Consider the following 22,059-nt stretch of genomic DNA (forward strand, 5'->3'; position numbering starts at 1 on the left):
TCAAACTGAGAGGACACTATGTTTCTTTTTTCCATTCAACTTTTAACATATCAGACAGGAGCACATACCTTTAGCATTACTATTTCCTGGGCTTATTCAGTGCATTTCTAATGGAGATGTGTCCATTTCAGGAAAAGGACAGACTGTCTGCTCTGGAAAAGCGGTACCACAGCCTGACTGGAGGAAAGAGTTTTCCAAAGTCCTCCTCTGCAATGAGAGAGGTAACACGCCTCAGGGCTAAAACGGATTAAACAAAACTTAACATGACTGACAACTGATTGCTCTTTTAGGATCTTTAACCAACTGTATGACTCATTAAAACTTACCAATATTTTAATAAGAGTAATGCGTGAATGTAACACAGTAGGTTGGTAGGTTTATCACCTGTTACAGCACAGATAAAGGGCTTGAGATGACGTGATTGAAGTCCTTGTTTACAGCAGGGGGCACTGTACATGAGCGATGCTGTCTTGTTGGAGGATGTGCGCTCCAGTCGGCCCTCTCTCTCTCGGGCCTCGCGCTCCTACTCTCTCCCTTTCCCTCTGTGTCAGCTGTACCCGAGCAGCCCCACAGAGGTAAAACTGAGCTGCATGAAGCACACACCTGTCTGTCCCAGTCGCTGTCCTGTGGCTGTGATCGCACATGTGGTCCTATGCTAAATGTCAAGTCGCTTTTTTGCTTATTCAAGTGCTTATTCAAGTGCTTATTCAATATTAAAGTGCAGACATTTGGTGTGAGTCGCAGCTTCAGTAAAAATATGTCTCTCAATGGGCTTTGTAGTGTTCAGTGGTGTACACACAAGCATGTATCAGCAAGCCTACACACCATCCGGTATGTTTTTGCAATTCAAACTTTTATGTTTGTCTTGTCTTAAATATATTAATGTCTTTTGATAAATTTGAGGAATATGGTAGAACTTTATATTATTGATTCTCAGAACAAAATTTCAAATTCACTGCAGCGTATCCACTGATTTAGACACCCAGTGGATTGAAGTTCATAATTTGCATCCAATATGTATGCATCTAGAGCTTCACAAATTTGGAAAAAAAAAGTAATTGTAATAAGTATTGTAATGCTAAACTAATTACATTTTTACATTGATTACTGAAAAGAAAGGCAGCAGATAACACCATTTCACATTTTGTAAAAGCCAATAAATGGAATTGGCAATTTGTTCTATTACTAGATACTGTAAGTGTACCTACTCTCTGATTTTTGATTCTGTTGTGAAATATGGCAGCCATATAGCCATCTCAACATTAAGCTTGTGTAGGCAGACCATTATATTAAATTCATAATAGACTAATCCAAATTAATCATTGTGTATTAAGAGTAACAAAATGCATGGACTATAACAATTACAACGTCCTGACCCAGATTTGCTCAACACTACATCACTGATCACTGGTTCTTATTTGGTGCCTTGTGTGTGTCTACCACTAGCTTTGTTTGCACTCGGCTTTTTTGTGTTGTTGCTTTCTTGGTTTCACAGTTTGGCCTTGTGGCATTTGTGTGTGGATTGAATGGTGTTGCAGTAGTGTTATCTGACCATACAAACTCTGGTGGTGCTCAGGAGTACATGAAGCTGTCCGATGTGTATAAGATGTACAGCAGCGACAGCGGGCGGCCCCACAGTCAAACTTTTGCCATAGACACTGCGTTAGCTGTTCCCTGCGAGGTACAATCACTTCCTGTCTTCCTTGACTGTATCTCTGTGTGTCGTCCCAAATGTCTTTCTTTTCTTTCTCCACTCCTTGATTCCTCACTTGTAAATCCTGCCCACTGAGAAGAGAAGCACAGTCACTATAGCAAGTAGCAATTTTTAAAGGAGCAATGGGTAACTTTTCAGGTGAAGGGTCTGTCACCTGCTTGTATTATGGAGATGTTTTTGCTTTGCCCAGAATGTTTGACTGTAAATCATTGCTGATGAATACCTTGAAAATTATACTTTTTATACTTTTTGTGGGATAGCCTCTCCTCAGGCCCGGTGGTATCACGTACTTCTTTGGTTTTATGCCATACTGTGGAACATCTTGGTAAAGACAAGCAGGAGGCAGACGCATCATCAGAAAAGTTACACAATAAACCTTTAACATATTATTATATCTTTTCAATGGTGAAAAGTCCTCAGTAAAGTTTTGACCCGTTTTATTGAAACTGGCATAAAGGCATAAAGTTTTCTCTCTCTCCACAAATAACAAAATAAAAAAATAAAAAATCATTAGAGGATCCAAAAGTGTGGCATTACACACATGTGACAAATGAGTGATGTGTGATATTGTTACTTGAAAGGACTAAGACACAAGTTGCAGGTTTGTGGACCCATTATGTATATTAATGGAATTTCTGTTCTTTTGAAAACTTCCTATTGAGTTAAACGAGGCCATTGCACTTAAATTATAACTCCAAAATGTCCTGAACGCGACCTACTGGCGCTCTCCTCTCAGTAGACGTGATTGACAGCTGAGAACTTGAGGCGTGGAGGAGGCAAGGAAATATTATTAGGACAGGGCCAGTGTGTCCCCTCTGATCTTTTTTTTCTACAGCCAATGTTGCTCCCTCTGCTGGCCTGGTCTCTGAACTGTGGACTTTATTTTAATTCACAAGTTTGAATTCTAGACAGCTATATTGAACACCAAATGTAATTAATATGAGAAAATCTATAACTGTGTATGAGATGCATTGCTCAAAACGTTCAGTGTAACTTGCAAAATATATTTATTGCTTGCATAAGAATTACATCTACAAGAAAAGTGTGGAACGTGCAAAGAAATCCTTATTACATCATCTATTTAATGTCATAAGCCAATCAAATACGTTTAAGGTTGCTCCAAAATGCTTTCTATTTCACTTCAACTGTTCTCATTTTCAGTGAAATTGAGCTGAAAATGTTTAATAGCCATGTTGTGACTGGAAGCTTACTCTCATCTGTCTGTTTTTAAAATCCAGACAGATGAAGTTAAGTGCTGCACAGATGTTGTTTTTGCTTGAGTTTCCGTGACGCTGCATGTTTTTCCTTCAAAGCCTTGGTGTGTTGTTGCCATGTTTGCCCTCCTGCTGCCTCCCTCGCTCATTTGCCTCCCTCTCTTCCCCCTCTCTCTCCTCTCTTGTCCCCGCTGAAGGAGTATGTGACAGTGGGACAGTTAAATCAGATGTATGGAATGCCCAAAGTGGAGTCGTCTCCTACCTCTCCGCTTCGTCAACCTCAGGCCCTGCAGTCTGGAACAGTAGACCCCGCCTACCCATGCCTCCCCCCTCACCATGGCTCCTCCCTCTCTCTCTCTGTTGAGGTGTGTGCCTGTCTCCTGCTGGTGATGTTGGCCTCCTAATCTATAAATTTTGATGTTCTAACTGCTGTAAATTGTTCCTTTCCTCACTAATTTCTCTGACTTTCTTTTAGCACATATTCAATCTACACAACATGCATTTCAAACTTTTCACTAGCTTATATGCTGTTGCTTGACAAAATACAGACACTATTTAACCACTTACCACTTAAGTGGTTAAAGGTCCAATATAGATATACACAAAATTTACTCTTGTGAGCTTTATTATAACATAGATCAGAATAGCATAATATGGGCCCTTTAATTATACTTCACAATACATCCAAAACTAAAATTCAGTACACCACAAAATTGGATTATGTAGTCATCATAAATGCTTTGTAGATTTCTCTGCCTCTGAATGTAATATAATTTAATGGTACAGACTTACTACAGTGGCCCTATTGTGGGTGCAGTTGGAAACAACCTTCTATACATGTTTTAGTGCTGATAAGCCTTTAGTATGCAAAAAAGCAGTGGTCTGATGAAGTTGAATAGACTAAGACTAACAAAATGTAAAATAGAGAGGATTGCTCAAGGGTATCAAGAAAATGCAGCTGACAACCGTAATATGGTGCACATATTTTAGCAAATCATTTTCACTAAAACGTTAATTTTAGCTTACCATGCTTCAGAAATATTCACCTTAAATACAAGCTCTCTGAATGCTTTCTAATCTATCTTTTCCGTTTCTGCCTGTCCTTCTTCATTTCCTCTTCATGGTGCAGTACCCATCTGAGTCCTCTAGGCCGCGCCTTCCTAAGGTAGATTTAGAGCAGTGGTACAGGGAGCTGATGGCGGGCTCTGGTCAGCTCGGGCCCCCTCCTCTTCCAGCCAAGTCTCTGCCTAATCGCAGAGCGGCGCTACAGGTACTGGCTCCTCTTCTCTTCTCCTCAATCTTTCAACACGCACTGGCAACCCTTCACTTTGTGTGTTTGTGTGTGTGTTTGTAACCAAGTGGTATGTCTATGTGGAAGAATCATAGTATAGAAATGATAAGTAAGTGGATAAGATATGTTGTTGGGATGACTCCTCGTTGTGGCTATAATGTGCACAAACCACTTAACAGTGGTAATATGTATGAAGAATTGTTTTGGTATTAAAATAAAGCTGGGTTTGTTGCCTTCAGCAGAGAGTCATCAGAACCAACTGTCGTCAGTTGAAATAAGTGCATGTCTACCACTTTGAAGTAGTGACTTTGAAGCTTACAGTACTTAAAAAAAGACAGAATTAAGTCTGATCAAAGAGCTCTTTAATGAAAAGGCCTTGTGTGTGTCTACATCATCTTTGATATTTTTATTCACAAAGTGAAATTAACAGTGGATTGAAGCTCCATTTATGTAAGCGTTTGACTGCGTAATACTAAATGTGCTTCAACAGGTTTCTCTGCAGGTTGCAGCTGTAACAGATGTGAAGTCTGGCATCATTCCCTCGTCTTCACTGAAGCAGGATGGTGGCAACATGTTTATTCTTTTGTTCATCTGTTCTTCAGGTGTTTCGCTCAAAGTTGGACAGTGACCCGGGACAGCCCCTCCTCACCTCCAGGTCTGGATCAGCCTCTCCCCTGCTCCACGGTGCGGCCACACTGGGGCGAAACACAAGCTCAAAGGTACAGCCATGACCACACTCTCTTAAATACAGGATAATCTACAATCACAGAGACAGATGTTATGGTACTAACTGTGTCTCTGGCTTTGACCCTGCAGAGCCCCCTGCTGGCTGCCAACAGCACTGGCAGTTTGCCCAGGAACCTGGCAGCGACTCTTCAGGACATCGAGACCAAGAGACAGCTGGCCCTACAGCAGAAAGGTAACTCACCTGCTTTTGAAATGTCCTTTGCTGTAACTCCAACATTTCAGTGAATTAAATTTGTATTATCCACACGGAGGATGAATCTTCTCTGAGAACTTCTCCTAATTGTTTTTGTAGAGAAGATCATTGTGTGTAGGCTGTAAAGGTGCATTGTGTAACTTTTCTGGCAGAGGGCCTGTCAAATGCTTTTATCCATGGAGATGTTATTCCTTGATGGTATTAATTGATTCCAATATGGTATTAAACCTTTCTATCTTGGCCACACCAAGTTACATATCAGATCTGTGGAGGGACAACACCACTGTTTTCCTATGTATTTCTGAGCTATAAAACTACCTGCAATTGATTAGATGAAAGGTAAAACTGTTTAATATTATACTGTGGAATATTCTAGGCAGAGCAATGACATATCCATAGAAACAAGCAAGTAATGGACCCCAAACAAAAAGTTACATAGTGAACCTTTAAAGTGCATTTTTTTGCATATATTTGTCCAAAGTTTCTGTAGTTTCTGTAATGTAAGTGTGGTTTGAATATATAAGTTGTGTATGGAGTTACAGCACTACACAGAGACATGGAGCTTCACTAAAGGGATAAGACTGAATGTGTGATGGTGTCTGTTCTCACCCACGGGTGCTGGGTCGCCCATATGTGTGTGTGGTGTTTAGGCTTTGCTCACTTCTGTCTCTGTGTTTCCTGCATCGGTGCCCACAGAGCCCCTGAGCGGCAGACAGAGCGTCGGTGAGGGGAGAGTGGCAGGTAGACAGATACAGGGACATCTGCTCATTCACTTTTTTCTACACTGCATCATCCATCTAACCACTGGGAAATATCTGACTAGGCCTGTCACAGATAACACATTTTGATGCACGGTATAAGATGATAAAAGATAATACTGAAACTACTTCATGCTACTGATATATTAACAGTAATACAAGATAATCCTTGTCAGCCATTTTAAATGGTTTTGTATCATTAAAAGCCATGAGCTCCAACAAATAAATACCTGAACAAACCAATAATTTGCTACAGAAGTCACTTACTTAACCTTTCACAGCGCAAATGTTATTGCATTACAACTAAAAATACCCAAACCTCACCATTTTTACAAATAAACTGTACATACAATAAATATTGAGCCCCAATATATATTGTTCCAGTGGTCATATATTGAAGGATAAGTCAATATTGACATTATCGTGACAGGCCTACATCTGACACTAACTTCTACTCATTGTCTCATTGTCTTACATTAAAATGATCGCTCGTCTTCCAACTCTGCTCTTTTGAGACTACATGTATTTTTAAGGGTGCACTGTTAAGGGTCCTTTGCCTGCTTGTCTCCATAGAGATGTTATTACTTTGCTTGAAATATTTCATAGCATTTTATAAGACTTATTTATCTTTTACTGATTCAGCAATAGATATGTTTTATGGCTAAAACATAACTTGAAAAAAACAGCACAGTTGCCTCTCCACAGATATGACCAGTAACTTTGTTTGTCTCCAGAGAGATAGATAAGTTTAATGCAATAGTGCAGAGCATCACAGGAAATGCTATGACATCTCCCCGTGGGCAAGCAGGTGGTGAATCCTCCATCAAAAAAGTTTCATACTGCACCTTTAAAGATATAATGATAAAACATATATCATTCCTTTAAACTATATAGCCTTTTCGCACTTCTAAGAACATGAAAAAGCCAATAAGACATCTTCAACACAGCCAAAAGACGAAAGACTGAACTTAGAAAGAAACTCCAGCCCAATTTGAAATTTAAGCCCTACTCAAAGCTTACCTGTATTGATTCTCCATCAAAGCTAACGTTTACCAGTACTTGACACAAGGCTAGTGTATTCTCAAACTTCATAACCCGACTCTCTGTGCCTCCTCTTCTCTGGCGTGTCATTAACTCCTCTCTCCAATAAAACCCTTTTCATCTTTCTTTTGTCTGGAGCATCGAACGCGCTCTTTCTCTGCTCCATCAATCTTCTATGAACAGTCTGGCTGCACAGGGATAAATCTTGCATGTGTGAAGCCGTGAGTGCGCTCCTCCTTAGCAGTTATTGATCTTGGCTTGGTCCTCAGTGCAGAGTGGAGGTGGTGAAATTTCAGTACAAATGTTAAACTTTCTGTATTTTAAAGGAGCACATATGTCTTGTTATGTACGGTGCATGGACGGTGGTTTGGGGTTTTTGGTGGTGGTGATGATTATTTTGTGTGGGATGCTGCAGTTGCAGAACGCATGGCAGTTTAATCTGGTTTAATCCTTTTTCGGTGAATGTAAGATGCTTTGTCATGTTCCCTCTGGTGGACCTGTGTTGGGGGAGTGGAGACAAATATTTATATTTTTTATATACAGTATTTGCTTTCAACTTTTTTCTCTCTTGTGCACATGCACTGTCCATTGGTTACATTCAAGAGATCTTAAAACGTTTAAATAGTCAAAAGTCCATAAAATGGTGCTCATATGAATCATGTGACCAAAACTCTGCATTCATTTTTGCCACAAGGATTCATTGTGATGTTGTGTTGACAATATTTACTCTATGCCAATATTTGTAGCCTTTAAGGTTGTAAATGCTGTAGTAATGCAAACTAATGATTAGTAATTAATATATATATATTTTTTATCTTTTTTTTTATCTTACTTGATCTCTACAAACAAATTTTAAGGCACGTGGTCCACTGGAGGAGCAGGACTCATTATGCCCTTAGATACAGTATATTCACATGTTGACAAACTCATTCATTCGCCCGCTTCTCCAGGTCAGCAGGTGATTGAGGAGCAGCGGCGGCGTCTAGCTGAGCTGAAGCAGCGCGCTGCAGCAGAGGCCCAGTGCCAGTGGGAGGCGCTACACGGGTCCCAACCTCAGCTCCTCAGCCCCTCCCCCTCCTCCCCCTCCTGCTCACCCCTGCAGTCCTATGGCGTTCACCACTCCATCCTGCACCACCAGCCCGCCGCCCGAGAACAGCCCTATGATACACTCAGTCTGGAGAGCTCAGATAGTATGGATACCAGCATCTCCACGGGCAACAACTCAGCCTGCTCACCTGACAATGTGTCCAGGTAAAGATATACCGTGCATTTAAGTAGAGGTTTAAAGCACAGCAATTAAGCATTTTATCTTGATGAGTTATTATTACAGATGCATCGATCCAGCTTTTTCTTTTCCGATACCGATGTTGATACTATAGCTTTAAGCGGCTGTCGATACCCGATATCAACCGATATCAGTGCAGAGAGTACCTGATCATATTGTTCTGGCTGATCTGTCATATTTAACACAGGATAACCCTCTGCTGTCCAGGGCGCGTCCTTGTGCCAACATCAGCTCGTTTAGTGCCATCTGCTCGTGTGGCATCGCTGTGTGGCGTTAAACTGACAGTGTGTGGGCTGCAGCAGATTTCACTCATAACTGCTTTTCACAGCTCCCTCAGGATCCATTGTACAACTATTAGTAGTAATTTTTAAATGTGGCACTGAGTTAACTGACAGCTACCATGGGAGGAAAGCAAAATGACTAAGTGTCTGTTTTTAAAGTTTAAATGGTGGCACAGTTAGTAATAAATCTGTGAGTAAGTAGTTTTTGGGACATTACTCTACCGCCTACATAGTTTTAATGGCTAAGAAACTGGGCACATGGACAGCTGTCGAAATGTCAACAATGTAATGACTAACAGCTAAAGTAAAGTGGACAGGGTTATTCAAAGCTTTCCCTCTGAATAAATAAGATTGTCATTCGGCCCATTACAAATAACACATTATGCGGCATCCATCGTCACCACGGTTACTCTTGTTGATTTTTGCTTGTACCAGCACTTTAGTTTCTACCACAAAATGCCCAAACTTTTAACATATCTTATATTTTACTGTTTATTTTAGTTTACTTTACTTTTTAGGTTACCAAATACACCTTTTCCATCTCAAAGTTTCAGTCACCTGCTTGTCTCCATAAAGATGTTATCGCTTTGCCTGGAATGTTCCACTGTATGGTATTAACATAGAAGATGTTAATATAAGATGATGAAAAGTATCATCTGCTTGTCTCCATAGGAGCATGGCATTAAACTTCATCATCTATCTAAACAAAGTAACCCTAATATCTCCGTGGAGCCAAGCAGAAAAGTTACATAGTGAATGGTTTGAAATAATTACTATTCATTGTGTTTTTGAAAGTATTATAGTGACTTTTCACATTTTAAACAAGAGAAATAGACTTTGTCAAATCATAATTTCTTTGTTTTTATCTACAGTGTTGGAGGATTGGATGCCCTAAAGATTGAGGAGATGGAGAAGATGCTGAAGGAAGCTCAACTTGAAAAAGCCAGACTTATTGAATCTCGAGTGAGTTATAATTCAAAGGGACATCACACTCTGTTCAAATAAATCTATACAAAAAGATAAATGACTCCACTGCAAGTCCGCTGTTTACAATATGCAACGAGCAGGTCAATACAGCGATTCATTTTGATGACAGCAGGAGAAAGTTAACACTGAATATCTCCTGTATTCATCATTTCTATGGCAAATTTAAAGGGTCCATACTACACTGTTTCCTATCTATGTAATAATGTTGGTTACTCTCCAAAAACATACCTGGAGTTATGTTTTGTTTTATTCACAAATTAATACACAAACCCTGCATATTTACATAGACTGAGTTCTTCTCTCAAACAGAAAACTCACTGTTCCATCTTGTGATCTCATGTGGTAATACAGGAAGTGCTCCACTGTGTTTTTAAACTCGATACACTTTCACTGGAATCATTTGGATAATTTCAGCTCTGGAACTGAAAATCACTACTGAATTAAAGATAAACGGTTGCTATTAACTTAACTACCACCATAACATCACAATGTGGAATAGAGCTAAATGCTCTATTCCTTGTGAATAAATACATTTTTAATCATTGCCATTTGACACAAATATAATCACACTTTTTCCTTTAAAGTCTGCTCCAAAATATCTGCTTTTAATGACCAAGGATTGGCTGTAGACTTCTTGGTTAAATTGACCCTATTTTATAATTGACGGTTGAAATTTAATTAATTGCACAGTCCTAAATTTTTCTATTCAGTTTTTAATCACTGTGAACTTATAAAATTACTTAGATATTATTTTTATCAAAGCCCCAGAGTTTGTAATGTAAGGTCATTGTGTTTAGGAGCGGGAATACCTTGCTCGGAGACAGATGCTGGAAGAGGAGAGGAGGAGGAGAGAGGAGGCAGAGAAAAGACTCCAGGATGAAACACTCCATCGAGAACAGCTCATCGAGAAGGAGGTCAAAATGAGGTCCAAGAACTTCGCTCAGGTCAGGAAAAGTATCTAGTAACTCTCCAAACTCAGTACTGGCTTTATCCATTCTTTGCAATTTACATACACACTGCATAAAACTAAATGCATTGCAACAAAATGCATCTTCTGCATCTTCTGCATCTTCATCTGACAGCAAAAATGTTCCTGTCCCAACATTAAAAGTGCACCACGGAATTTTTCTGCTCAAGAGTTTGTTACTTGCTTGACTCCAGTACAGAGAGATGGTATTTACTTGCCTGAAATGTTATGCTGTATCTATCTTCATGGAGACGGATACAGATCAAGCTAGAAGTCGGGTCTGTGGACATGGAGTGCATGTTTTTCTAAGTATTTGAAGGTATATTTAATGCCATACTAGTGAACATTTCAGGCAAAGCAATAACATCTACACTGGTTTCTGCTTTAAATTAGATCTACTCCCTCAAATTGTATCAAAATCAATCAATTTTCCACTTAGTTTTAAAGTATATGATTTTATTTGTGACCAGGCCCGCCCAATGACCCGTTACTTACCGATCCGAAAAGAGGAGTTTGACCTGCGCTCTCACGTGGACTCGTCCGGGCACAACGTCGAAACCTGTTTCCATGTCATCGTCACGGAGAAGATGTGCAAAGGGTACCTGGTCAAAATGGGTGGAAAGATCAAGTCCTGGAAGAAACGCTGGTTCGTCTTTGATCGCCTTAAACGGACTTTCTCCTACTATGTTGGTAAGCACATTACTTGATACAGTGATACATGTATGTGTTTTAATGGCAGTTTTCGTGTTAAAGTTAGCTACATTTTACCTTTAGTTCAGCAGACAGAGGCATTTCCAGGGCAGAAATCATCCAAATGATTCTAGTGAAGGTGTATGGAGTTTAAAAACACAGTGGAACACGTCCTGTATTACCACATGACATCACATGGTGGAACAGAGTGTCTTCTCTGTTTGAGAGAAGAACTGAAAGGTCCCACTTCTCCATAGTTGCATTTCACCTTAACAAACAGCTGATTTTCATGTGTTTGTGGTCGTGTGACTTTTTGGACCCTACATGGTGTCTGAATTTTTTCAATAATCACAAGTAAATACAGAGCAGAGGTCAGAGATGGGGTGGGGGTGGTGGGTATGTGAATTATTTTACAGGATTATTTTCCAGGATTACTCAAAGGTGCATAAAATCGGGTTACTTCTTAGATGACAGAAAAGGAACTCTATTTAAAAAAATTGACGTGCATAAATAACACATCATACCACCCCATAAATAACTTATATAAATGCTGGTAAACTCTGTAGCGTCCTTGTGTATTTGCTGTAAAACGCTGAACGTGTTAATATTTGAGTTGAAAGTGTCTGAGTGGTGAGTTGAACATGCGTCCTCCAGACCTTGAACGCCTCATGTGTGGAGCGTGCACTGGTGTAATTTGATGTTGCACACGGAGCTCTGGGACACTGGCTGTCAGCCCTTTGAAGTCCTCACAAGGTTCCGCTTAAAGCTGCTTAAAGCGTACCTTGTTGAAAGCGGGCCAGGGCAGAGGAGGTGTTCTGAGATTTCTTTGGTGCTAGTTGAAATGCTCTCCGCAGCCCGTTCTCCCAGGAGCGGGGTGAGATGCGCCGTGTGCCCTTGTCTCTTGACCTTGAGTTAAGTCTAACGCGAGGTGACAACCAGAGTCAGGAGCACTGCTAGGCCTGTCATGATAATTACTATATCAACTTATTGTTCAATACATGAAAGCTGGAAGAATATATTTTTGGAGTAAATATTTATCGTGGGTACTTTTTTTATACTTTTTTAAAAAAAAATTTATTTTTAACTTTCTAAATCTATAATATTGTAAAAAAAAAAAAAAACTGAGCTGCAATAAATAAATAGCAGAATGCAGTGATAGTTTGTAACACTAATGAGTCATAGTCAAGTTATTAATTCAGAATACAGAATACATAAAAAAAAAGTTCCGCATTAGTACAAAGAAGAGGTACCCATGATAAATAATGACCCCAGAAATGATTGGTCCATCGATTATTTATTGATGGATAAGTCAACATAGTAATCAGATTCAATATTGTTTATCGTCTACATTTTCTTAAAGTTGCATTGTGTAACTTTTCTGGTGGAGAGTTCATCAAATACGCTGGAATGTTTCACGGTATGGTATTTAACCTTTCAATCTTCATGTTGACAAAACCAGACCAAGTCAAGTTACAGGTTAGATCTGTGGAGAGGTGACCCCACTCACAGTTAGAATGCCTCTTTTTCTAGGTGTTTTTGAGCTGTAAAACCACCTGCAATTGAATAAATGTAAGGTAGAGCTGTTTCATGCCATACTATGGAACATTCCAGGCAGAGCAATGACATCTCCATAGAAACAAGCAGGTGACAGACCCCCAACCAAAAAGTTACATAATGCACCTTTAAGCAATATCACCTTGAAATGTGTTATGGTGACAGGCATAAGCACTGCTAATCCGCGCTAATCAAGACACAACTTCAGCCTCACTTTGGCTCATTTACTCGCGCTCAAATGAGATGCAAACACAGGGTTGTTTGAATGCTAAACAGGTCATTAGCGGATAATAGTGGTGCATTTAAAGGAAACTATTATTCCTCGAAATGAAGTGGTGCCGCGTCTCTACCTACTGCTCTTAAGTTGGCTTGTGCAGTGTTTGTGCCTGGAGGTAGAGAGGGGCGTTGAGTTCCCCACCGGTTCCTCACTGCGCTTCTGCAGAGGCTGATGAAACAAACTGCAATCATTTACCACAGCGGCGTAAGAATGCAGTCAAGTCTGAAAATACAATGTGAGCCCCATTGGTTTTAAAAACAGACAAAAACTGCTGTGCTTGTCTTTTTCCATCCATCATCAGAAACTATAAATTGGTCAAGATCAAAGTTGGACCTGTGTTTTCCAATTAGCTGATCATTCAAACAGTGTGATGTTGATCTGACAGAGTTTGGCTTCTCACATTCAAACAATAATAACGTGTTTACGGGTGTCACAATATCAAATTTCTTTTTTATGATTATATTAAAAATAATCAACACATTTTAACAATTATTCATGATTATTGACTCCGTGTGTAAAGAATAGTGATATCTTGGACTGCACAATATAAAAACTGCAATTTTAGTTGGTGCAATTATCATATCCAACTATATAACTTATAATTGCATATAACTGCAGTTATTTAGATAATAGAACACACTGCCAAGAACAAAATAACTTGTCTTTTTATAGAAAATCTTGTTTTACCTGTACTCTACAAACATGTTCTGAAATTCTTGGCATATTAGTTTACCAGTTCATATTTCTGCTTTCTCTCAAATGTTAATGCTCCGTGAGTTGCAATGTGCAGAATTCTACTTTTTAAACAAATCTAATTGCAATAATTGTCAGAAAAATCACAATTCGATTTTTTCCCCCTAAATTATGCAGTCCTAGTCCTTCACTTTTTTCTCATGATTGTTGTCTAATTTGTAAGATTCACTCAACTGTGCGATTAGCTATATGCAATCAAACTTTCAGAATTATAAAGTTAATGTGACATAAAAAGTCATAAAAAGCATTGTAGATTGAACTGAAATAACCTAATTTAGCTTGTCAGGCTCATAATTATTATTTGTTGGTTGTTACTCAAATAATGACAATGATCTGTTAACTGAATAATTAACACTGCCTTCTTGCATTGTGTTTTCCTACAGATAAACATGAGACCAAGCTGAAGGGCGTGATCTACTTCCAGGCCATTGAAGAGGTTTACTATGACCACCTGCGAAGTGCCACCAAGGTACGCCCCTGCCTGCCCCCTCCTCACCCCCTCCATACCCCCACCCACCTGCTTTGATTATTTTTATTTAAACGCTGCACATTTCTGTTTCTCTGCTTGTGCACTTTCATTGCTTTGGCTGGCCGCTGTCACAGAAAGGACCGTTCAACTTGAATCTCACCAGTGTATGTATATCCACAGTGGCTTTGTTTACATGGGCACCAAAAATTTGATCATTATCTGATTTCTGGAGATATCAGATTATTGAAATGTCGTGTAAACAGTTGTATCTGATGTGAGTTGAAGTGTTCGTTCACACTTGTGCAGGTTTTTACAAGGAAAACTAGGCAAAAAAAAGGTCAAACTAAAGACAAAAATTGAAGAGAAAGAGTTCCATATTATACTGCTTTCTGATCTATTTTAGAATGTTGTTTCCTCATCACAAACAAACTTGGAGTTATGTTTTGTTTCATTCACACATTTAACACACAAACCCTGCATATTTTGACTGAGTTCTTCTCAACAGAAAACACTTTGTTCCACCTTATGATGTCATGTGGTAGTACAGGATGTGCTTGATTGTGTTTTTAACTCCATACAGCTTCACTACATTTTTTTGGATAGTATCAGCCCTGGAATTGCCAATTTCTACTAAACAAAATGTAAAAGGTAACTGTTAACTTGAAAACTATGGCTTCATAACACCACTAGGTGGACCAGAGCATTTTGAGCTTTGGAGATGTAGACAGACTAAGAATTACTCAAACATGTGTGAATGAAACAAAACACAACTCCAAGTATGTTTTTGAGGAGGTTACAACATTCTAACATGGTTTAAAGCTCACAAGAGTCAATTTTGCGTAATATAGGACCTTAAAGAGTTACTTTTAAAACTGACTGTACTTTGTCTTCCAAATTTAACAGTTACTCTAAAAAAATCCATTGATTAACCTACACATGTCACCAGTTGTTTTAGTGATTTTTGTGTGTGCATGTAAACATACACCAAAAATCAGATCTAACTATTGTCTGATTATTCTCTTCTCTCATCATGACCATGTAATTGTACCCAGTGTTTGTAACATCCTCCTATAACCCCAGTATATCCTTGTTTAAAAAGACCAAAAATGAAAGACAAAAATTACAGAAAAGTCAACTTAGTCTTCCAAATACAACAGTTACTTTAAAAATCCACTGTTGATTGTGGTTGCAGTGTAAAATCCTCCTGGAACCCCAGTCTCTCCTTGTTTAAAAAGGGAAGGACGAGGCTTGTAAAGGAAATGTATTAAGTCCCTAAACCCTGCTCTAGTAGTGTGAGCTGATCCCCCCTGATCCCTCTGTCCGTCCCAGTGGTCTGTTTGAAGCTGCTACAGAAAATAATAGAACAAGTTTTAGTCTGTTTAAATCCAACAGAATTAACCGCTAATGCCCTTACAGTCAGTTTGAGTGCGAAAGTGATACACACTTAACTATCTTCTAATTATTCTCAGTGTATTCTACTGTACCCTATTTCTCAATTCAGTTTAAAGGGTCTATATTATGCTCTTTTCTGAACTTCTGTATGTTAAAATGTTGTTTACTCATCACAAACATACCTGGAGTTGTGTTTTGTTTCATTCACACATGTTTAACATACAAATCCTGCATATTTAGGCTGAATTCTCTCAAACAGAAAACACTCTGATGTCACTTGGTAATTAGGAAAGTTCTTCACTGTGCTTTAAACTTTATACACCTTCACCGGTATCATTTGGATGATTTCAGCAGTGGAATTGCCAGTCTCTACTGAACAAAAGGTAAACTGTAGCTGATAACTTTAAAGCTACCACTACATGACATCACAAGGTGGAGCAGAGCATTTTGAGCTTTGATGACATAGACAGAGTAATTATAAAGGGTTAGTCAAACATGTGAATTAAATAAAACACAACTTTTTTATTATAGCATATTTATTCTATGTTTTGGATGAAAAAAATGCCATAATGTTATGTACTTTAATTAATCGTTGCACCATTTTATCCATACCCTTTATAAAACTGCATACACGTCCTTTACTGTATTTCTTTCTTTATGATCTCTGCTGATCTTTGCCTTTGCAGCCTTGACTTAAAACTGACATTTTCACATCACAAAACCTCTCCGTAGCTCTGCGTGTGTGTAACTGACGGCCTGTCGCTGAGTTTTGACTCAACTGTGCGGCTCTGATCAACTCTGAACCTTTTGATTTTACTTGTCACTTCCAATGTCACAAAACAGAGGGGAAAGTTGGAGCACATTTAAAGAGATGTGTGAGGTTCAGAGGAGGAACAGGCTACACAGACCACAGGCACATTTGTGTAGATATAAAGAAACACTCAATACTACCGTGAGATTTAGCGGAGCAAAAAACATGAAAACTTTGATCAAATTAGCTAGCTAAAATGTATTTTTCTGAAGTATGTTGTGAATATTGACTTGTATATGGGCCCACTAATAACAGCTTTTGAAATGTGATATATTAGTCCATAAAATACTGCTATAAATATTTTTGCCAGTGATACAAAAAAGTTCAAATTATACAAATTAATTAATCAGTCCTACTGCTCATATGTATATTACAACTACATGTATAGTAGTAATTTTAAAAATAGAGAAACAGTTTCCCACAAAAAGCAAAATAGAACTATTATAATAACATAAAATATTTTTAACCAGTTAATATGACAGCACTAACACTGACTTCATGCTATAGTATTAATACTCATTTTTAGTAATTAATATTATAATTATCCAAAATCCATTGTCTTAGGGGTGAAGCCTTTTAGTGCCTTTCTTCATGTTTTTTCTGAGTGTCAAATGCATGACTTCTGCCACTGTTGTTCTGACTACATTGTTGTATCACGTGCATCACAATCTTCCTTATACTATAAACTGTACATTGTCATTAATAGTTTTCCTCTGTTTGTTTCTTAGAGCCCAAATCCTTCCTTGACCTTCTGTGTTAAGACCCACGACAGACTGTACTACATGGTGGCCCCTTCTGCCGAGGCGATGCGGATCTGGATGGACGTGATTGTAACCGGGGCAGAGGGCTACACACAATTCATGAACTAAGGAGTACATCTCTGCCAGATCTGTCCCATCTGACTCCACTTCCTGTTTCCTGTCCCACTGTGGACACATGCCTTCCTCAGCTCACTTTCAGTATCACAGGTTTTTGATTTTGATCTTTTTTTTTTAAACATTTTGTACGTGATTCTGTTTGGATCAAAAAGGGAGACATGCTCAACTCATGACTGTATATTAACCAAATGTAAAGACTATAAAAGCCTTTCTATATTGCCAAATGGAGATATTCTAGTTACTTTTTTGTATTATTTTATCTTTTTTACTTTTATTCATCGATTCAGCCAAAAGACTCAATGCCAATGTTTATTTTAAGTGCTCTATTGTCACCATTGCTTTTAGTTCATCAAAAGGATGTAATCGGGAAGGACAATTTAGACACAAACCCGTCTTTTACTAGTCTGTGAAGAGTCAATGCACCAAGCTAGTGTTCACTTTGTTTCTGACACTACATCACATGCAGTGTATCCAATGTATTTATTGTAAAAATGTTGCTCTATCCAGGTTCAAAAAATTCATGTATTACGATCATAGACTGTTTAAAGAAGTGGACCAAGCAAGTGTGACGTCACCCATAATGCTCGGCTCCAGTCAAATGAAGATCACCGAGGCAAGCAGTTATGGAACAAATTTGGAGTTCCAGATTTGAAACAGGAATTTATTTATAGACAAAATAATGAACGAAAAACACCGTGATAATGTAGAGTGGGTGAATACGATCATTTTAAGACCAAAATGATAAGCCTGCAGTTAGAGAGTGGTGACATTCAGTATAAATTGATTTGGAGCTGGAGTCAATGGAGCCGGAAGCACACCCATGGTCACTTCCTGGTCAGCTTTGTCCATTTGTATAAACAGTATATGGTTACAATTCACTACAGCTCAGGAGTTCACACTGCAGTTCTCCATGTGTTTCAACTATTATAAAAGTAGCTGCTAATTTTTAAATGCTAATTGATTCAAACATTTTGTTACTACAGTAGGCTATTGACAGCACATCATTTTATATTATTTTCGTGAATTTGTAGCTTTTATAATGGTTCATTCATATATCCAGTGTTTAAAATTTTATTTAAAGGTGCACTGTGCAAATTTTGATGGAGGGTCAGCCATCAGCTTGTCTCATGGAGATGTTTTTGCTTTGCCTGGGATGTTCCACAGGATGGCATAAAATAAATATTTATTGTAGGCTATCTATTCAGTTACAGTAAAAACATGTATTATTACTGTGAGCGGGCCCACCCCTCCACAGATCTGACCTGTAACTTGCCCTTGTGATGTGACCCGCATGTCTCCATACCATCTTGTAGAACATTCCAGGAAAAAAACTTTAACATCTACAGCTAGTCAAGCAGGTGATGGACCCACTACTAGAAAAGTTACACAGTGCCTTTAAAAGTCACTATCTCTGAATTAGGCTCATTTGCCAACTCAAGCTACATATCCATCGCTTCGCCACATGAGCAGTTTTGCCAAGTAGCCTTTCTTAGCTGACTTGACCATGCCCCTGGACAACAGATATCATCACTGCCACTAGAGGGCGCTACAATGTCCAACACAGGACCACAGGAGATACACTATACAGTGTAAGGACTAATGCAATTCAGAACTGTGCCTTGAAATTGTCCAGTGAATACACTACGGGGCCATTGCTTTTAATTGGTTGGCGAAGAGGTATTGAAAGGGTTTTGAACCAAACTATGTAGTTCGGTAGGGATGGGACAAGATTGTGCACACAGGCGGAAAATTATCTTGTGAGATTTAGGGATGCACCGATACAATACTGTTACTGGATATCGGCATAGATACTGAAAAATTTGCTGGATCAGATATCAGCTTCCAAATATTGGTTCAGTCAACCAGTTCAGGTTCAGTGGACATATAATTTTATGTAATAAGACTTTTTCCTGGTTTTAGTTGGCCCAGAAAAGAACTGATTGTACAGATAGAAATTAAAACACTAAGTTGTTCTGTGGTTACGTGGAAGGTAAATATCAGTTACATAACACAATAGGACCAGTTTTGTTTCATTTTATATTAAGGAAATAAGGGGTGAAATCTGGTGAGTTAACATTTTAAAAGGCCATAGTTCCTAAAAGCAGAGCTAGAATGACAGCAAAGATAAATTAAAAAAATGGTAAGGGCCTGGATTTTGTGGACCCAATCTCATGTCTCGTCCCATCCCTATAGTTCGATTTAAAATAAATATGTTTTATAAATCTGATTCTATGTTGAGACATAAGAGCATGAACAGGGAATAGACAAACAACTGAAAAACTTAAATATTCTTCATTGTTGATAGTTAAAAGACCCATTGATTTGGAAGACATTACGCTGTGATTTTTGGCGCATGTGAAACTGTTGTTTAGTTTCATGTGTTATAAAGTAATTTATGGTTGTCGTGCCTGAGATAGTGACTAAAGAGACTAGTGAAGAGATCTTAATATATATTGCATCTCCCTTGCCTCTATTTTGAATGCACCAGTATCAAAATGTGTGCAAACCAAACTATGAACACTGGCAAGGCTGTCTGTGCGTATGTAGTGCTATTGTTATCTATGTGAAAAGAGGAATAATAATATACTGTAAAGCGGATGCCTGAATGAATATCTTACTATAAAAATGAAATGATACTGTAAAAAAAAGTACAATTTTTACTTATTTTTGTCATTTTAGAAAATTTATTGTCACGTTACATTTCAAATTGTAAATGGTAGTGATGTATCTACTTTTTTTTACCGGTACAGCAGAAGACGCACAGAGACTCACCTAGCACTCAGTACAATGGATGTTTGCTGGACATTACTGTAGAAGCTGTATTTTACAATTCGGACCATACTGTGTTAGGTACCTTGTATTTGTCGAGCGTCACTTTCACACAAAGAAAAACTGATTTGATGAAATCTATTAAAACTGTTACTGAAATACAGCTGTGTTTTCTTTTTCTTTTAACAGGTTAAAAATATATGATGTTGAGGTGTTGAAGTGTCAATGTTGAAGGAGCAGGTTTAACTTGACAAAAATGTGTTTAGATCAATCAAGACACAAAAATATACTACAAAAACATTAAAAGTGAGGGCAAATATAAAAAAAGACATCTTTCAAATTAAAAATGACAAAGTAAAACACATTTGAGATGAGATGTTGTTGACAGTGATTATCCCAGTTTGTGGAATGTGAAGATTTTTCCTTGCACATTACAATTCATTCACACTGTCACCTGAAGGGACAAAAAAAAGAATATCAAAAACATGTTAAGGTACACTACAAAACATTTCTAGTGGAGAGTCTGCCACTTGCTTGTCTCTATGGAGATAAGATAAGCAGGTGGCAGACCATCAAACAGAAAAGTTACAGAGGGCACCTTTAAGAAAATCTTGGCCATATTTAACCCTCTTAAATTTATTCATTCAAGTTTCCATAGACTAAAGGAACTTTTTTATGAGATTTCAATGTACTCAGGTCAGTAACTACAGATGCAACTGAAAGCTGAATGAATGAAGAACATTTTAAGACCACCTACTTTCTGCACAAGGGGACGTGTATTCAGTGACTGCTTCATCACCTAAAAAAATAAAGCAAAAATAACTGTAAACATTGTTCAGTTCTGTTAACATTTTACTAAGTGAATATTCGTACTCGTCTGGTAGTAATCATAGACTTTAACCACTGCAGGTTTGAGGTTCCTCACAGCCTGATCCTGCTCAATTGTCACACTGTAAATCCGCATCTTGTCCTGTCTCAGCTGCAAATACAAGAATACAGAATGATATCCATAGGTTTCAGAATGAGAGAAAAGTCCTCAAAATCTTATATATACCAGGAAGCTGAAATTAGGCATGTCACAATCACTACTATATTGATTTATTGTTCAGTAGACAATAGCTGGAACAATATATTTTGGGGCTCAATATTTATCATGGGTACTTTTTCTTAGCAAAACTGGGGAGATTTGTGTTATTTTAGTTGCAGTAGGATAAGATTTGAGCTGTAGAGGATTGAATAAATCACTCTTATAGCTAATTACTGGTTCATTTTGCCATTTAAATTGGTTTACTGGGATTATCTTGTTTTACTTTAATCTTAATCAGTAGCATAAAGTAGTTTCAGTATTATCGTTTCTCTGTAACAATATATCGAGATTCAGAATGTATTAACCTGACAGGCCTAGCTGAAACCCACTCTTATCATTTACAGAGTGTTAAACAAACTACTTGGAGAGAACTTCTGGTGGAGAGCCTGTCAGCTGCTTGTCTCCATGGAAACGTTATTGTTTTGCAGAGAATGTTCCACAGTATGGCATTTGACTTATTTCCATGGAAGCAAGCAGGTTAAACCATCAGGCCTACTAAAAAGTTACAAAGTGTATCTTTAGGCATGATTTGAATGGGTAATATTTGCTATACAAATGTTTTTTTTTATTTTATCAAATGCTCAAAGGGTTTGCCAATTCAAAATGTACCAGGTCTTTAAATCATCATTCTTACCCCGTCTAAATAAATGTTAATGAATCCATTGTCTACATCCACTCGCTTCACGGACTGGTCACCCTTCATCTGTCAATATATAAAAACACAGCAAAACTTTAGGGGACAGGACTTATTAGTTAGTGATTATACTCTTCAGTATAGGGCCCACTCTCAAATACAAAGTTGGTGCTTCAGTTTTTTTCAACTTTGTATAAAAACATAGGTTAACGTAGGAGTGTAGCCCTTTGTTTAACAAAAAAATTATGAAAGAAAAGTTGTAATAAC

The 22,059-nt window shown here is 38.2% G+C and overlaps 2 protein-coding genes across 13 annotated transcripts in view; one reads left to right on the forward strand and one right to left on the reverse strand.

Moving 5' to 3' along the window:
* phldb1b (pleckstrin homology-like domain, family B, member 1b) overlaps positions 1-19,963 on the forward strand; it is a 97,179-nt gene extending 77,216 nt beyond the window's left edge. For 7 of the 11 annotated variants that reach the window (XM_055166803.1, XM_055166805.1, XM_055166802.1 and 4 more), the window contains 12 exons: positions 132-221; positions 441-575; positions 1,577-1,681; positions 3,126-3,293; positions 4,822-4,938; positions 5,036-5,138; positions 7,909-8,209; positions 9,397-9,487; positions 10,309-10,455; positions 10,949-11,168; positions 14,136-14,221; positions 17,153-19,963. In XM_055166803.1, coding sequence (XP_055022778.1) covers positions 132-221; positions 441-575; positions 1,577-1,681; positions 3,126-3,293; positions 4,822-4,938; positions 5,036-5,138; positions 7,909-8,209; positions 9,397-9,487; positions 10,309-10,455; positions 10,949-11,168; positions 14,136-14,221; positions 17,153-17,293 — 1,704 coding nt within the window. In that variant the 3' untranslated portion in view covers positions 17,294-19,963. The remainder of the gene's footprint in view (positions 1-131; positions 222-440; positions 576-1,576; positions 1,682-3,125; positions 3,294-4,821; positions 4,939-5,035; positions 5,139-7,908; positions 8,210-9,396; positions 9,488-10,308; positions 10,456-10,948; positions 11,169-14,135; positions 14,222-17,152) is intronic. The other 4 variants (XM_055166810.1, XM_055166812.1, XM_055166806.1 and 1 more) reach the window with 3 other exon arrangements.
* A 194-nt stretch (positions 19,964-20,157) lies between these two features.
* Positions 20,158-22,059, reverse strand: part of LOC110162013 (alpha-2-macroglobulin) — a 30,659-nt gene continuing 28,757 nt past the window's right edge. For both annotated transcript variants that reach the window (XM_020926873.2, XM_020926874.2), the window contains 4 exons: positions 21,793-21,861; positions 20,945-21,050; positions 20,829-20,870; positions 20,158-20,525 (listed from right to left, as the gene is read on the reverse strand). In XM_020926873.2, the coding sequence (XP_020782532.2) occupies positions 20,503-20,525; positions 20,829-20,870; positions 20,945-21,050; positions 21,793-21,861 (240 nt within the window). In that variant the 3' untranslated portion in view covers positions 20,158-20,502. The remainder of the gene's footprint in view (positions 20,526-20,828; positions 20,871-20,944; positions 21,051-21,792; positions 21,862-22,059) is intronic.

Source organism: Boleophthalmus pectinirostris, unplaced genomic scaffold (assembly GCF_026225935.1).
Source record: "Boleophthalmus pectinirostris isolate CB_2022bp ecotype Guang Dong unplaced genomic scaffold, ASM2622593v1 HiC_scaffold_9, whole genome shotgun sequence".
Taxonomy (NCBI): domain Eukaryota; kingdom Metazoa; phylum Chordata; class Actinopteri; order Gobiiformes; family Gobiidae; genus Boleophthalmus; species Boleophthalmus pectinirostris.